General features: G+C 48.3%; 1 protein-coding gene across 1 annotated transcript in view; it reads right to left on the bottom strand.

The window, feature by feature from the left end:
* LOC119446551 (ephrin type-B receptor 2-like) overlaps positions 1-18,511 on the bottom strand; it is a 248,542-nt gene that overhangs the window by 32,739 nt on the left and 197,292 nt on the right. Inside the window, exon 2 of the mRNA XM_049664909.1 lies at positions 6,263-6,342. Coding sequence (XP_049520866.1) covers positions 6,263-6,342 — 80 coding nt within the window. The remainder of the gene's footprint in view (positions 1-6,262; positions 6,343-18,511) is intronic.

Genomic DNA, 18,511 nt, shown 5'->3' with positions numbered 1-18,511 from the left:
GCACAAGCCCTTAAAAAAAAATTTAAAAAAAACGGGGAGGGGGGGATGACCGCAACGGTACAGAAAAAAAAAAAAAGGAAGCGCTCAAACTGTTACGTGTCAGCGCTCGGCTTAACCACTGTTAATCATACCTAAGCAGTAGCTAACAGCTATTGTGCGGTCCCAGCACTGCAGAAAGCTTGCCTTACACTAACAAAGAGAGCGCGCTCACAAGAAGCGCTAACGAAAGCGTACTTCAGTGTCACAATGCTCACGAGCTAAAACCTGATTCCCAAAGTCGAATAAAAACGTAAATAAATAATAATAATAAAAGGGGGAACTAAAAGGACACGGTGGTGCACGCAACGCTACCGTAATGAAGCAGGAGAAGTAAGTGTACGTTCAAACCAGGAAGAAAAAACAAGAATCGTTAAAAAGGAGGAGAGAGAGAGAGAGAGCGAGAGAGAGAGAGAGAGAGAGGGGGGGGGGCGTTTCTTGCACACAGAATTGTCGGTATGAGAATAAACAAGCGCAAAATAAAAGGCTAGGGGGCGGAGTGGGAGAAGCAGAGACCCAGACTCGGCACAAGAAGCCAACTGCGTGCATTCTAAAAGGCAAGAAACAAAGTGGAACGGGTAGTCGCACACAAAGGAACGGTGCTTGACGCGAAAGCCAAGTTTCACTATGAGACCACAGCCATTATTGCACAAAACAAACTAAAAAAGGAGTGAGAGAGAGAGAGAGAGAGAGAAAGAGAAGAGGAATACGGCAAAGAACAGAAACACAACATTAAGCGGAACGGCGAGGGCTCGGAGACGAAGATATCCAAGAAGCAGCAGCTGCAAACGAAGCAGTGCGGTCTTGGGGCAGGAGGAAAGGGAATGCAAGAGGCGTCTCGAAACGGTTTGCGAGACCGCAATCGGAGAAACGATGATGGCTGCGTCGAAACGAGACACCGGGTCGAGATGGCAGCGACCCCCCTCCCTCCCCCCTAGCTATCTCTCTATATTCTCTTTCGTCTACCTGAGACCGCTGCCGCGCATGGAGCGGAGAACGATGGACGGCGCACGGAGTAATGACGCCGAAAGGGCGTTTCCAGGCCCGGAGACGGGTATATACGCTGGGCGCCACTTTGCTATCGCGTGTCGTATATATGGGTCTTTCTTTTTCTCCAGGGCAAATCGACCCGTTTGTTTTCCTCTCCGCGCGTGCGGCTGGGAGCAGAGCGAAGAAAGTCGGGAAGGAGTTATTGGCGCCTTACCGTAGTCATATTAAAGTCTATTCCCGCACTAGAACAACATATGAAAAAAAAAAAGCGCGCGTGAGTCAATTGTAGTTGTATCCTTTGGTGTTTCTATATCACACATTTTGTTTTGCCACACATAAAAAACAAGCGATAAGTCTCTAATGAGTACACAAATAAATAATTGTGAGCCTCATCGATGCTGGTCGTGCAAGCTTCCGGTAAGCCATAGAGAAAGTTGGGAAGTTGGTAGATGTCGGGCGTTCCGTTTGCATCCGAGCATATCGTTTTAGTATTTGGCATTATAATTTGGCATTAATACACACTATACCAATAAGGAAGAAAACGTAGTGGAACGTGCTTCTTAAGCTGACTCCAGAAAGATAGATTACGGTAGAGCTACAGCCTGGCGGTGCACAAAGACACTGGTGTAGAAATAAATGTTGAAGTACTAAATGCCTACAACAATCTCATCTGCACGTGCAGCGTGCACTCCAATTGGCTTTTTACAAAGCCGACACACTACAGGTACCGCGTGCGAGAAATCTCCCCTAAATAATATGGCCGCGCAGAGTAATATCGTCGGGCACAGGCAAAAAATTAGGAGGCGTACGAAGAAAACTCGTTTACACGAAGCGCAGAAAGTCGCAGTACGTTTCCCAGGACGGCTTCACCCCGGAACGGAAGCAAACAAGCGGGTGCAGGAAGGGAAAGACCATCGCAAGGAATGAGGGCCATTGCGGTGTAGCGGGAGGGAGAGAGGCAAAGATCGAATACCTAGGCATGACCGGAAGCCGCGATATATGCTAATCTCCGTTATCCCGCAGCCGGGCCGCCCCAGAACGACCATCGCGAGCTGCCGCCCGGCCGGATACGTCGTCGTACACCCGAGATATAAATCGCACGCCAGGCAGCCCCGGCCGAGCCGGGCCCGAATCCGGGCTTCCCAAGGAAGTCGGGATCAAACGCCGGATCCCCTCGCCAGCTAAAACCCGAGGACAACTAGCGTGCATCCTTCGTCCCGTCGGGCTGGCGAATTTCCCGTCCGTCTTTCTCCCTTTCCTCCCTTCGGCGAACCCCGAGCGACGAATGCCATGCACGCGTACCATGGCTGCACGCGCGCGGGCGCGCGCCTGGCCGCCCGCCCGCGCAATAAAACCGGCATTTTTATGGCCGTCACAGGCCTGTTAATGGCCGCCGATAAGCTCGAATTACGTGATTTGTCGCTATCGTGCGCGACCGACCGAGCGCCCCTGGGTTCGGTCAAATTCAAAACGACCGTTCCGGCGTGACGCCTTCACTGCACCGCGACGCTCTTAGTGGCTGCGGGAAAACCGTCTCGCCAGGGTGCCCGCGTCACGTTGCGTTCATCTCCGTCTATATATATACGTACGTAGACCACAACGGCACGCGCGAGAACGGTGCGGACGGTGCGCTCGCCGTTAAGGGGCCCCCCTCTCATTGAGTCATCGGGCGAGGCCTGCTGCCGGTATAGCGAGGTGTCGGGGAGCGATACAGAACGACCAGGTAACTCGTTTTCTGGAGCGTAGACCCGTCTTATTAAGGCGTGAATACTCAGGCAAGGAATCACGTACGCAAGCGTTATGACTCGTGGTGGTAACCATATAAAGAAATAGAAAAACAACTCATGCCTCAATACCGCATCGCGAACGCATGCAGCATCTATTGAAATATGGCACGAAATCATTGGAGGATGTACAGGGCGGCTAGAGACCAACTGGAAGACCAGTAACGATTTCAAATATTACCTTATATTTTGAAAAATCATGGACTTATCTGAGCGGCAAGATGTTACCATGGGATATCTAACAACTCCTTTTTTTTTTTTATGAACCACAGCAGCCGAGAATAGAAGGCCACGCCACTGAAGCCAGACTACGCGAAATGGTGCGACGATTGTCGGCGCGCGAACACTATCTGCTGGCCTCCCGGCACCAAGATTCGAAGCCCTACTTTGACACCACGCAAGCTTGCCTTGTGTGTTTAGATGAGTTACATTTGTGCAGTGGTTCGTCTTCCCGATGGAACGAAACGAGTACAGATTGTGCAAGGGGCGTTGGACATTTGTAGTGCTTCTAATAGACTACATGTGGGGTTGTTTTACGCAGCTAAAACCTCCTCCGAACATATCATGGCCGGCAAAGCATTCATCTTCGAACCGGCGATACCGGAACCTCTCTAGTCAGTTAACCATCTCTAAGAGGGACTGCGACTGAAACTCGGTTCCCAAGTCCTCAGCTCACCTTAACAATTCCTGTGTTCCCAGCGCTTGCGTTGCCGAGAAGGAGTACACCGTTAGTCTAGACACCGCCGAGTTTACAATAACAAAAGGGTAAGACCAGGAAACGAAAAAGAAAGCAATGCAGAGCAAAAGCAGGGCAAAGCAGAACAAAGCAGAGCAAAGCAAGCTAGCTAGCGAGCGAGCGAGCGAGCAAGAGCACTGCTTCGACAGTTCCCGCAACTCGTGGAGTGCATGCGTACCACGCGCCTCGCCGCGTCTTGTATTCCTCTCCTTGCGTACACAAGACGCAAGAGGCTGCGGACGAGGGAATTCGGGGAAGAACAAAGCAAACAAGGCCTCGCGTGCCCGTTCGTCGGGCTCGCTCTGAGAGCAGCACCGCTTTTAGCGCGCGCGTTTGCGCGTCCACCGCGCTCTTGGGTAAACGCGTCTTGCCGCAACGAGGTACGGTTGTGAAAACACGGCCTGGGAAGTGCGGCTGGCAAATAGGGACGCCGAAGCAAAAAAAGAAAGAAGCGAACAAGACACCGTCGACACGAGCACTTGAATCGTTCGTCGCGAAGGCAGCAGAAAATCGCGAGACGAGAGCGGAAGTGGGTGAGCGTGCACGATTAAACTTGTGTGTGTATGCGTTTGCAGTTCACGCCTGCAGCGTAAATTAAAGGACGTCTCGCGCAATTCAGAGCGACCGGATTTGCGCAATACTTCGCGAGAGCTTCAGCTGGTGCGTTGATTTGGCTGCTGTTTCTGGAACAAGGTTGATTTCAAACCTAATTAATTTCCACTTTAACGCTTCACAAGTGCGCATAGTGATAACTAGCTGCGCTGGGAAAACTAACTTTTCTCATCTGTCTTTTCATTTTCCCTTCAGACATTTTCTACCACGGCACGACGCCGCCACCATTATGCTGATTATCAGGCAGTATAGCTCCGGTGCACGTGGTCTCTCTCTTCCCGCCTTTCTCATCTCATTTCTCTATGTTTCAGGTAATAGATGGCACACCATCAAACATTGCACCACTGCTATGCAAGAAGCACGACACCAAACGTACCTTCTCACAGACATCACTTGCACTCAAACTAGCGGCAAAATATTAATGATAATAATAATAATTAATAAGATAATCGCGAAGCTATCTCCTCACGCAGAACCTCAAAAAGTATTAATAGTAATAATAAGACAGAAAAGGATGCGCAGAAGGATGTACAAGATTTTCGTGCTTACAAGAGCAAACAACGAAGGAAAACCACGAGAAGAATTGCGGCGCTCAAAGGCGCAGCACGAATGTCCAGGCGCGCAGTGAAGCCCGATAACCAAACAGACAACCGAACCGGACAAGGCTGACTACAATGCGAGAAGGGTAGGAATACGAAACAAGAAAAAGGTTAAAAGAAGGCAACAACGCACGCTCGGCTAACGACGGCGGCAAAACACCCCTAATTTGGACGAATTAAAATTTGCATCACAGAGGCTCGCCGACGGCACCAGATGTCCGCTTCGGTTCGCTCGGCTTGCTGCCTTGATTGGAACGAAAAGCAGCGCCAGGGAGATGTACGACATGCAGCAGAGAAGAAGGCTGGGAGGGAGAGAGAAGAGAAATCAGGGGAGAGGGGGGAGAGAGGCAAATCGCGGCGCTGTCACTTATTTAGCCGTGCAATTTGGCTGTCCGCAGCTGGATGCTGTCGTGCGTGTGTGTGTGTGCGCGCGCCGTACGTCGACGCCCGCTGCGGTGTTGGCTTTCCTAAGTCGACACGCACGCCGGCTTCTTTTAACTGTGAGCTCCGTTCCCCTCTCTGACTTCGCCGCCGCTCGGTCGACTCGAACGCTCAAGCTTGCGCAGCTCGGCGAAACACAAAGCCCTGTCGTATACGGTTTTAGCCGGGTAAATGAAACTAACGAGTCACGCAGTGGCGCGGGCATAGGCGCGTGCATGACAAAAGAGCCATGGGTTCGTGTGAAAGCGCCGGCAGGTCCCGCGGCTAGGCCTTCTTTTCATTTTTCTCAGGTGTCTTCGGAGGCATTCCGGACGCCGCGCCCGCTTCGCCGTCCTTGCAGTATCTGTTTCCCAGAGGGTCTTTTAACTATGATTCGGTTCCCATAGCGTGGATCGCGGCGGCCAGCCGACGCTTTTGACTTACCCTCCCCCATTACTCTTTCAAAAGACGGATGACGGCTCAGCTCTCTCTGAATAGTGATGACAATTGTAGTCAAATCTCTTTGTCTGCGTGCGCATCACCATATGCGTGCACACACGGAAACAGACGTTGGTGCTTGTATGCTAAACGGCAACACTGGACTATTGAACAAAGCCGCGCAGATGCCCTGTTCTCGTGTATAGCTCAGTAAGGGTTTTTGATCACACGGCTCAAGAACGGTTCCGGGCTAGTGCACATTAGATGACACCGCTATAGTCAACGTCCGAAGGCGACTGAAAGCTATCGTCAAAGTGAACTCGTCGTTCACACTGAAGTCTCTCAAATATTCCCTTGCATAGATCGCAATATAGAAGAAAAAATATTCTACATTATTTCATCGGGCGTAGAGTTAGAGAACGTGTATCATGAACTCGGCATGCGAGTACTCTGTGGTCAACCTTTGCACGCATCTTGTCTTCTCGTTCTTCGTCGTGTGCTTAACGCTGTCTGTTCCCAAATCGGTATCAAGTAGCTCCCCTAGTCGCTTTGTTGATTAGATGGACGTTCTCCCAACGCCGCATGCTAGGCTGTACGGCGTGGGGCTCATATAAAATAAATGCAGGACGCCGAGCGAGTCAACTCACCCCAGGTGTTCTCGCTTGAGGCCCGTAGGGATACCGCGTCCAGTTCAGGATGCTCTCTGTCGTTGTGTCGAGGAGGACAACTGAAAGAAAAAGACGAGTCATGTTATGAAAATATTCGCAGATAAAACAACATAAAACGCGCCCATACAACGCAGTCATCACCACGATAAGAGTGAAAGTTCCAAGAGCACCAGCAGCGGGTTCGCATCGTTATCTAGGTAGTCGCGACGACCAAAGTTAACGTTTTTATACTAGGAAACAAATTAAATAACATAGGCGAGCTTGCTTTTACATTGCAGAAGCTCATGAAAACTCGAAACTCACCTCTTTAAACTGGTGAATTTCGAGTTTTTGTCAGCTACAGCAAGAACTTAATGTTAATCGGTTTAAACCGGTGAACATCGAGTTCTAGCGAGCACCCTAAGCGTAAAGGCACGAGAAAATGCAAGCTGCAAGCGCTGTACGAAGGTGCGCCTTACGTTAGCTGCAAGGTCTCACTAAAGGCTCCTAATACGTTTACCATACACACGCAAAATCAAGTTCACAAGTGACTATTCGATCAACCTCCACGGAGCAAACGCCGTTTCCAAAGCGACGCTTGCAACGGGGGGCCGGAATCCATTTCTGCGCCCTCCGGCTCAAATAAGGTCTCGTAAACGTCAGAGAGCTAGGTCACACCAGTCCGCAATACAGACGACAAATCGGCCTCACTCGCCATCGTTTGCACAAGCAGCTGACGTCAAACAAAAGCGCCCGTCCCTTACAAAAATGGGTTTGACCTTTCAGTCACCCGCGAGTCACCAACCAGTCACCCCAGTCACCTCCCTGTGGACTCGTCCTTCCTGTATACCTAGTCTGCAGATTTTCTGCAGACTCCGTGCAGACAGCCTGCGGACTTGTCTGTATAATTTGTGTGCACGCCCAGTGCGCGCGTGTGTATATATACGTATACGAATATATATTCTGAACCATGATAGGTTTTATCATTAAAAAGCGGTTAGTTTTGCCATTTTTACATTACGAAAACTTTGCCACTCATTACTATAAGCACAGTCTGGCAATGACAGTAACCTAAGGCAATTAATTAATATTAATTGAAATGAGGTAATGGCTACATAACCTGCATTAAATACAGCAGTGGTACTATGGGTCGATTCACAGCCTGGATTTAAGCGTACATATATACAGGGTGCCACACAACGCCATGCGATCACCGTAAACACGGTCGCTTCTGGTGCCGGCCAACAGATGGCGCCACCGGGAGCACGAGAGTGCCGGCAAAATTACAGCTGCTACTACTTTCCCGTCTTCATGCTGTCGGCATGTCGGTACATGTGCGTGCGCGCTGCATTAACGCCGGCCGATGTGTAGTTTATTGGTGTGTACGCTGTGCCGACAGAAAGTGTGGTGCTTTTTCTGTGTATTAGTGATCCAAAACCCCTGGGACCGCGTAATGTAGCGTGCAGTATCCTTCGTATGCTACGCCGATGATTATCGTAGTTAGGCCCGTCACACTTTCTTTGTTCCCGGCTCGTGAAAAGCCTCAGGTACTCTCGCTACGCTCGCATCGGATCAGAGTGTACGGAAGAATTTGTTCAAAGTCGTGTTATCACGTGCTACTAGTTCATCCACAATTCTACAGTGCTTACGCTGGATGGGCCGTAAACCGACGGTTCTTGCCGCGGTACCTGTACGATGGCGCGGAACCTGTGACACGAAGGAGCGGTAGCCGAGTACGCCTAAAAGGTAAGTCGGGCGCTTGCGCGAATTCTTGTATTCCGTGAAGTGTACATTGTTACATTGATCACAAGATGAATAGTAAAGCGACAAAAATGATAGATGTGCTTTCCGAATCTTCGTTGTTTTGTGGCAGTGCAGATATTGCATACAGTTTCATGAAAATTGCCCTGAAACGTGTTGATGTTGGCTAAAGCTTTATCGTTTATTTGCTTTCTTCTATGAAGTGTGCTAGCGCCGGGGATTATTTGATCTGAATGGGCACAAAATTCAATCAGGAAAAGTTACCGTTTGTGTCCGCAATTTCTCAGCGAGAAATATTGTATACGTATTTCTAGAAGTACGTCGATGTGTTGTCTTCACGGCTAACGACTGCGTGAGATTGCACCCGATTGCTTCGTCTGACGCATTGCCAAATTTTAGCTTATATACAATTTGTTCTATTTATAGAATGACGTCAGACAGCCTGCATTTCTTGTGTTGCATGTCCTGTGTGTTCTCGTGAACTTGTAAAGGTTTCTGGTGTTACTAAGACGCCGAGATTTCGACAGAAATGTTTCTTTTTAAACTGAATTTTTTTTTTGTTCTCTCTCCTGAGAAGGCGGGGGGGGGGGGGGGAGGTCTGTTTTTTCAGCGCATCGTTCTTTGGGACAGTGTTTTGTTGCGCCGCATAAAGAAATTAGGTTTTCGAACGCTTTTCATGTGCTAAATAATTTTCTTCATAGTACGATTCACACTTCACTTACTACAGATCTGCGTTTGAGTGAAGCTTCTGATAGTAGATTCATGTTTGCTGCAGTACCATTTACATGTTAAATAACCGCCTGTGATGTAATAATCGGCCGTTTGCACAGCCAGATGCAGCTTCCTGGAGCTGGTTGTACGAGACTTTTCAGAATACAACATGATCTTGTTAAATCGCAAGTTTGCAGTTAAAACAGAGATTACAGTAAACTGAAATTTTTTATTGTTTAGGAAAGTCACGATTTTGGTGAGCCAGAGGCATCTCTACACCCCTTACGAACCTCCGGCTCTTCTGCAACCTGACAACACGGCAAAGCGTCTGATCTGCATGCTGCGACAAGGTGTGTACAAAACGGTCACGGCCACTTACACGTCTCTAGGTTTTGGGTGGTATAATTCATACCTGGAAACTTTCCTGAGTTGCCCGACAAAAAAGCAGGAGGGCTTTGGTTACCTTTATTGTTACAATTTTTTGTAGACTTCTAACATCCGTGCCTGCAGAGATTCTGTGTTCTTAATCGTATTTTCCTAAGTAGTCAAAATTGCGTATTACATTTTTTTGGTGGTGCGGTGGGTATTGATTCCCATAATACTACAGAGAAAGGGACCTCAGAACAAAAAGCCACAAAAGGTGGTTTAAAAGTGTTTGAAGCCCGGAATTCAACATTCCGTAATCCGGCACTCTGGATTCCAATTCATCGGTATTCCGGGTCGTCACTGTTGACTTACCAAAATTCAGGAAATTGTTCAAGCTACGTAACCATTGTATTTTGCCAATATACGGCAAGACATTGTTCCTGATATTGTTTCAGGGTTGTACTTCCCAAGATATGTCCCTAAATTATGTCTCTAAAATTCACTCTCTTTCTTTTACAGAATATGCATGCAGCAAGTTCAAGTGCGCAGACCTCCAATTGAAGAGGGCATAGGCTCCATGCTGCAGAAAATTGGGTCCAAGAGCGACTCCTCTTCCAAGGAATCAATTGGCGAGTAGATATTCTGATTCACTACTTCATCGTTCGTTGTGCTGGGGCAGGCACTGTGACACGCAAAGGTAGTGGAACAAAAACACATCACAAGTGAAGCGCGAACTGTCAACTGAGTTTGGTGAACAAGGAAGAACCTATACCCGAAGCCACTATCATCAGCTGGCTGCAGGTTATATGTGCTAAAAAGGTGGAGATAAGGTAATCAGAATGAATCAAAACTGACAAAACGACCCACTTGAATCATATCGAGCCGATAATATGTTGGAAACTGAATGACCATGAGGTAGAGCCACAGACGGCTCGCTCACGCAGGCGTCAGCACCAGCCACAACTGTGTAAAATGATTCCCATATCTCTCGTAACTTTGCGCTTGCTTCTGAGGAGGATTTCCGTGCTTTGAAAAGATGGTGTGCAACCGCATCTCGTCCAGTGCATAGCGAAGTTGCCTGTGCATTTACTAGGCTGGGAGCATATCTGTGATCCCAGAGCTTCTGATTCCAGCACCGGTTCACAATGTAAGCGCAGTTGCATGTCAGCGGTACTTTGTAAATGACTCCCGCTTTGAATGCAACATGTCCCCAATTTTTCATGTGCGAAGAGGCAGTTGTTTATAATATACTGCTCGCATGGAACCATGCTTACGTAGGATAAATGTGCTGGTGCTTGAATCAGAGTCTCGGTGGAGGAGAGATATACTTTCAGCCTAGTTTCAGCCTATCACAGCACTTAGCTGTGCACTGTACCAGATGTGGTTACACACCGCCTTTTGAAAGTACGAAAATCCTGTTCAGAGCAAGCGCGCAAAGTGATGAGAGAGATAGGAAAAGCATTTTGCATGGTTGCAGCTGTTGCTGCAGCCTGCGTGAGTGAGCTATCTGTGTCTCTATCTCATCACCTAACTAAATTTATAACATATTGCCTCTATATAATTCGAGTGGGTCACCTGGTCGGTTCTGATTCATTATTATTATCTTTTCTCTGCCATTTCTAGTGCATGTAACATCCAGCTGAACCTAGCGGCTATGAGTATAAATACTTATTCATTAAGTTAGGCTGACAGTTTGCGCTCCACTTGTGTGTTTTAGCTTCCACTAACTTTGTGTGTCACAGCACAACAAACGATGAAGCTAAACTAGAGCCTTTTTAAGCTTTGCTTACCTTACTCACTACTTCATTCCTTGGAAGATATATTCTTGTTTCGAACCTGACAGCCATGAAGAAATCACAGACGAATAAAGAGTGCAAAGAATACTATTGTGTCTGCTATTTCATTGCATGCGTGCATGCATGCCAGTTCCCGATAGGTGGGCTACACAGATTCTCCCAAATGTCTGCTCATTTTCTGCATCCTGTGACCACAGTCTCGACAGACTTTCTGCAGACATTCTGCATCCTGCGGCTACACAGGCTCTGCAGACTTTCTGCAGAAAGGGTGTACCAATTGCCCGCTGGGAGGTGACAGGAAGTGACAGAAAGTCTGTCACCTGTCTGCACGTATTCTGCATCCCGGGTGACTCAGAGTCTGTAAGATTTCTGCAGCAATACTGCAACTTTTTTTGTAAGGGGTGACGCTGGTATGGCTCCTTTATTTCGCTCTTCCCGCGTACGAGTCGAGAGAAAAAAGTCGCGAGCAGAAAACAAGACTTCTCCGCCCGGCAAACACGGCGCCGAAGTTAATCTTCCAGAGCCGGGTCCGGCCGCAAGAAAGAAAGCGATCCTGCCTAAATTAGAAACAGAGGGAGGTCATCGCAGAAAGGCGGACACGCCCGGCTCACGGCGCGCGCGCAGAAACCCAAGAGCCAATTGCAAATATAGCGTATAGACGAGCGGGGCAAGCGGCATAAGCCGAGTTATGAGGCGTATGTTCCCTCGGCCGCCCTGCCCGTCCTGGCGGGACACCTCGTAGCCTACGACGCTCCGTGGGTGGCTCGTGGGTGGGAAGGAAGAGGGGGGACGCGCGAGCACCAGGACGCGCGCGCAGCGGGCGCTGTCACCGCTGCTCGGCGGTCCAGTTTATCAAGAAACTCCATATAGGCGTGATTGGTGGTAAGCAGTTCGCGCGTAGCGAAAGAAAGCACACAGAAGGCAGTGAAAGAAAGCGGGGGCACGCGCGCGCTTCGTCATTTGCATATTTTCCTCGTTTGAAGAAGAGAGAGCGTCCCTTGTTCTTTGCATCGCCCGTCGAATCCCCCCCCCCCCCCCCCCCTCCGCACAGCTCAAACCCCGGTTCCCGTACGCGCTACACACTCGGAGCGCGTTCACTGTACACTCTATACGTCGCACGCTTCTCAAAGCGACCACCGGAGTTAATCGTAATCACGTCCGGAAAAGAAGGAATGGAAAGAGAAACCCGGAAAGAAGGGGGGGAGTGACGCAGAATTCGAGACGAGAAACAGCGAGGAAGTACCCCAGGGCTACACAGCCAAGACCGAGAGGCATGGACATGCCTCGCTCGCGGTCTGGGCATGCAGGACCCGCGGTTAGGACCCGCGACGCCGCGGCTCGGTTGAAACCCGCCAAATGAATGAACCTTCACTCCCAACCGAGAAGGGCGCGGGAAACGTAATGCCCCCCTCCCGACAGCTCGGCCGTTCTGTCTCGTATTCGCGCGATCACGGCTGCGTTTAATTGTCCCGCTCTCCCTCGTGCTGCAGTGCTGCGTAAGCGGGCTTCCCTCCTGCGCTCGCTGCGATTACGACTGCTTTAGAGCAGCAGTCGTATAATCGTGACGCCAGGCGGCACGGTTCCCATGGAAACGGTAAAGACGAGCTTTACCCTGCAGCTGCCGCGCTTCGCGGAAACTTTTGGCCTAACCTAAGTACGCTGTCTGCATAGATTCGAGCGATTTCAACTGCATCCGAGACGGAAACGGCACCGTCTTGCCCGCCTTAAAACTTCCAACCTAACCAAATTCTACTTTGCTTCACCGTACGTTTTCGATTCGACGTGACAGCGTGCGCCGGAAATAAAGGCTAACGCGCCATTAATCTCCCCGGTGCACGACAGTAGACATAAATCTCTTCCAACTTCGCAACCGATCAAGCACTTCTCGTCTTCGGACTTTCGGTTTCTTGAGCGCAGCTGCGTGTTTTACGGTTTCGGCCGAGCCAACGTGCTTTTCTTTGCATCTATAGAGCGCGCATTTATGTATGACACCTATGGCATTAGATTAATTAATGTTAAGGTTTTGTTTTTAACGTCGTTCTGACTAAAAATACTTTAGAGAAGGTAACATGCCTCCCTCCTCACTTTCCTTTTTTTTTTATTTTGCGTGTTTTCCCGCTTTATCAAACTCCCTTCTGAGCCTGACAAGACTTTCTTCTGTGCAGAGGAGAATAATCTAGCTTTATATTTTCCATTTGCAATGTTATGTGTTTATATTTCATTTATTGTACGTTTCCAAATGGCGCTAATAGAACCACAAGTGTACACACAGATAGGTGCACACGCAACTTCGCTGTATATATATATATATATTCCAAATAGGCGATTAATCAGTCTAACAGTTTCTGTTTCTTTTGTTTTCTTCTTTCTTGACTCTACGGACCGATATTTATTAGATGAGACTGTTGTACATAACTGCGTACTCTCCCCATGGTTAAGCATCTTCATCCCCTTATCTGCCTGCGTGTGCGGTCGCTTTGTTATCACTTCGTACCGCCCGAACTACGGCAACCGTCGTTTTGCAGCCTGTTCCAGTAGTCTAAACGAGCAAAACTGTCACATGAAGCATACTAAAACGCTGTATACACAAGATAAAAACAACGCTGATGGATGACAAGGTGCCGCTATCAATTTTTTTTTCTACTTCAACGCTTCCGGGTGCGCGCAAAACGGCCGTTAACGCCGAGATCGCTTAACGTTGCAGCACAGGAAGACACTGACGCCTGCCGGAGCTTCCGTATACAGTCGACGCTAGGACGTGATGTGCGTCTAAAACAGGGAAACTCGCACTTTCTGCGTGTTCGGCGTTTTTATTTTACAGCGGCTGTGTAGCAATATACAAAAAGAAAGGAACAGCGTTTTAGCTCATGTTCATAAAAAAGAAAGAAAGAAAGAAAACGAGCGACGAAAGTGCGCTTTAATAACTGATTACAAGACCTAAAAAATCCATGCAACTTTAAGAGAAATAAATCCTTGGTCGCAGAACCGGAAACAAGTACCGTAGGCGGTACGCGATATTGAGGCGCGCGGAATTTTATTTATTTTTTTTCTTTTGTTTTTGACTTTTTTTTTTTCGCGATGAACAGAAATTAGGTGTTGGGGCGACTACAGAGCACAACTCCAAACAACCCACACACCGAAACAAAATGAATAAAAAAAATGAAGGAGCTCCAAGATGTATGGAAAATACGCGTCAGATGAACAATAAAGCACAAGACTACAAGATACCGCTGCTGGCGTTAGGGCGTCGCTGAGTCGCTCTATACATATTGTATAACAGTATCGAGAAAGTGCCCGAAATGACGGTCGTAAATTATGAAAGGCGAAACCTCTATTAATGCGCGAGCACGGCTCGAGAACGGAAGCAATGCAGCGGCCCCAGAGGCGCGAGCGGTTAGGGCGAACCCCCCCCCCCCCTTTCCCCGGGCCTCCCCCGTCACCTCCGACTTCACCACATAGCACACGTGTTTGAAAGGAAGCCCACCCCCGCGACGCGAGACAGTTCCAAGCGCCTCGGAGCTCTACGTGCCCAGACTCTCATCGCGATATACGGAAGGCACCATGTGTAGCTGAAACTGCGAAGACGTGGTTTTTGTCCCCGCGGCTGAGAGTCCCTCCGGGAAGACAGCCACCCTGTCTGCACGTTTGTCATTCTCAACCTTGCGCCATTAAAATATTTTTTTTTTCGAAAACGGCCTCCTTTTGAAGACTGCACAGTCATTTGATCACGCAGCAAATATTGCTAAGATGGAGCAACAACAAGCTATTTTCGAAGGCGCGGCTGGTGACCTACAGGAAAACCCAACATTCACTGCATTCTTGCCCTTTCTTCCCTTTTTTACAGCGCGATCAACGTTGTACCTCTTCCACTGTGTTACTGAAGTGAAGAAGTTAAATATGAGAAACTCTCACCGTACGATTAAGCCATGATTTTTCCGACATCCATTCTTACGACATACGACACGTGCTGACTAAAATTATCATCAACGTGCTGACTTCACATCTGCTGACAAAGGAGGGGGATGCACGACGAACAACTTATGTACAACTTTCTTTTTTTTTCTAATATGCACAGTATTTGCAGGACATGAAAACAGCCCAATCCATATATTCAATGACTGTTACTCGCAAGAACTACTCGTAAATCAGTAGAAAGTCTTCAAAGAGTGCCAGTCAGAAAGCTTTAGCTTCAGCTTTCTGACTGGCGAATCACGTCGTGTTGCGTCTACGTCAACGTCTACGCCGAGTAAGATCGACGAGGTGAACAACCCAGCACGAATGCTTCCGTCGAAGAAACAAAAATAAAACAAAACAGCAGCAGAGAAACACGACGATCGGCGCCTATTGCCGCATTATAAGTCTAAACCCACGAAGCCCCCAACACACATCGGCGCCATCCCTTATCTCGGGCGGCCCGCGATCCCGACCCTGATCGCGATGCAAGACGTGAGCGATCAGCGGTGTACAGAAAGCTGGGAGCCGCGATGAAGCGCGCTCTGATGGTAACAAAACGGGCGGTGGGCCAAGCAACGGTAGTACGACAACGATAGACCAAAGCAAACGAAGAAGATAAACCGAGAGAAAAACATATAGCGAGGATTGAAGCTGTGAGTCGCTGCTTTAATGTGTCGGGCGTCACCCCGCCCCGGACTCCCGGCCACTTTAAGTAATGCGGTTATGGAAAATACGGCCGTATATATACATGCACATATATCTATGCGGCGATGGCACGCCTCTGCGTTGCTTCTGGTATACGCCTCCTCTTATTTTTCTTCTTAGCTCTAGGCACAGGTATCCCGCGTCAGATAGATATTTTTGTTGTTGTTGTTGTTGTTCACTTCGCTTTCGCACTTTCTTTTGAAGCGCACGCCGGCATTTACCATTGCTCGTTTTTACCCTCAGCCGTAAGACTCCCATGGAAGTATTGGTTGCAAAGACAATATAGCAAGTGCCATCTTGGAAAATGAAGCAATGGTGGTGTGTCTGAACTGTATATTCCTGCACAAAGAGCTTTCACTAGAGTAAGGTACTCCAGTGGCAAAGTCAACCAGCTGGTTAAATGGCTAAGCCTAAGGCCCTTTATCTCGTCACTTAAACATCGCGGAAGATTATGGAAATTTCGAATTAGGGAAATTTTGTCGTCTCTTAGCCTTATTGCACCATCCGAATTCAAGCATCGGTATCAAAGACCTCTAGCGCAATACAATGATACCGCGAGTGACGGCGCATCAGAGCGCAGCGCATACGAAGGACGCGTCGAAAACTGAGTATGACCAGCATACGCCAAAACATTTCGGTACGCGAACGTTGGGGAGTGCAGGCCGAAGGAAATGGTTCCTTCGGTAGAAGATCCATGTTCGAGAAATAAACAGGACCGCCTGCTTAACGACACTGCAGCGTCGAAAACAGGACCGTTCGATTACGGGAGAATGATTAACGCGAGCAGTCACTAGCAAACAACGGCTTGTTTACCCATCATGCGCCTCTTTCTTCCCTCTTTCTTTCTCTCTTCCCCTTCCCCCAACGCAGAGTAGCTGGCTAGAGGAATGTACTTCAGGCCGACCTCTCTGCATTTGGTATCATTAAACTTCTCTCTCTCTCTCTAGTGGACTGAAAGGAATGTAGGTTAAAGAGGTCGGACTACGTATTGATGAACTGGGTGGTCGATTACTGCTTACGCTAATAAAGAGTGCATACCGTATACTTCCAACCATTAGGCTCCTCCCCACCGGCCTCTTGCGTCGTTAATTAGAAACGGGGTCGCCTCAGGTCATCAGATATCTTCAAAGTGCAGCAAACATTGGTAAGAATGGAGCTGCGAAAGCGCAAGCAGCGCAGCAGCAAATTCAAACATAATAGATCTAATTCTAGACTTCAAAATGAAAGACCGAAATAAGCTCAACAATCCATAATCAATATGAGCATCACTGTTTTTTTTTTTTTTTTTTTTTGCTGCAAAACCTGAAGGGAACACACGTAACGGTGTTCCCTTCACGATGAACTCGAAGCACACGATGAACTCGACGGTTTCCTGGATAATATAAGAAAAAAAAAAGAAAAGGAAAGCAAAGAATGCGAACACACAGTGCACGGAATAGCGAGAACAAAAACGTACTATAACTAATGAGGGCGAAGACAGCCACCCTGTCTCTTCCTTGCCTCCACCAACTACGGCCGCGAAGCCATCCACAGCCGCACAGAAAGCCATTCCGCATCGAATCATCATGTGAAAAGCGAGCCGTTTGAAACTACTATATATATATATATATATATATATATATATATATATATATATATATATATATATGCGACGACCGGACGCGCCGCCGCCGCACGCGAAGGAAACAGAAAAGCAGCCGCCGTACACCTAGAGAGTCGCACGAGCCAAGTATCATGCTAGAGGAAACAAAGACGCTATGAAATGGAGACGATGAGGGCAAAGCTAAGGCGACACCGAAGAAGGAGAAGAAGAGAACGAGCCAAGCGTCTCTGTCTTGAGGAGCGGTGAAGGGAGGTGAAAGAAATCGCTTTAGATAGGAACAGACGCTAAGCACGAAGATGAAAGCACGAACAAGAACGACACAAAGAAGAGGCGGCGGGACGCATAGAACGCGGGACATATCGCGCCCCCGGCAGGCTCAAGATGGTCGGTCGGGCGCGCGCTCAAGAGAGCGAGAAACAAAAGAAAATGAATTTGGAAGCGCCGAAGATGAAGGAAAAGAAACAAAAAACGATAAAAACGGAAAGAGGAGAAAAAAAATGTGGGCGTGTGAAGCCAAGGGGAATGGGCTGAATTCAGCACCGGAGAGACAAAACGACGACGCTAAAGGAGACGACCGAAGTAGAGGGGGAGAGAGAAAAAAAAGTTTCCAAGATGGCCGTCGCGCATAAGGAGGCGGAATAATACGAAGGAACAGGACGATGGAAAGAAACAGGCACATCGCGAAGCAAACGAATGAAAGAATGAAATGAGGAAGCGAGCGATAAGCGGCGAGGAAGTGAAAAGGAAGAAAAAATATGTTCCGAGTCCGGCGCGGAACGAAATACGAATGGTAATGGCGGCAGTAGAAACTCGCGACTTCAAAGGGAAAAAAAGAAAGGGGGTGAAGGCAAGAAACGTGCGCTGCTAGAAAGATGAAACCACTGTCGGGGAAGAACGACCGGAAGCGATAGGAGTAGAGAGTGGCTAGCTGTAAAACAAAGGGAAAGAAGTATGCTTTCGCGAATTTATTTTGTTTATTATGGGTGTCACTTATTCCCTCTCTCGCTCTTCTATTTCTTCTTTTTCTTTTTTTCGAGTAATCTAATTCTGCGTCTTGGTCTTTTTCTTTTTGCATTCAACGTCTAGTAGGTTCCATGAGAAAAATTCGATACCAAGGATGTTGTCTGAAAATTGGCCAGTCATCCTTAAGAAAGGGGAGCCGTAAAAGTAAATCATGCATGCTCTCACCCAGTATGTATGCTTTATACCTCGGTTCGGGCAGTAGTGCATTCAGAGAATAGCGAAATCTGTGGCTCGTGTCTTTACCCAGGACCTGCTATACTGGCGTCAGAAGCAGAAACGTGAAAGCAATCCGAACGGCTTCATCATAGGCGCGCTATTGACCCTAGTGAA

Source organism: Dermacentor silvarum, chromosome 3 (genome assembly GCF_013339745.2).
Source record: "Dermacentor silvarum isolate Dsil-2018 chromosome 3, BIME_Dsil_1.4, whole genome shotgun sequence".
In the NCBI taxonomy this organism is placed as follows: Eukaryota; Metazoa; Arthropoda; class Arachnida; order Ixodida; family Ixodidae; genus Dermacentor; species Dermacentor silvarum.
Note: the sequence above shows the minus strand (reverse complement) of the source record. Positions and strands in the feature narration are given on the sequence as shown.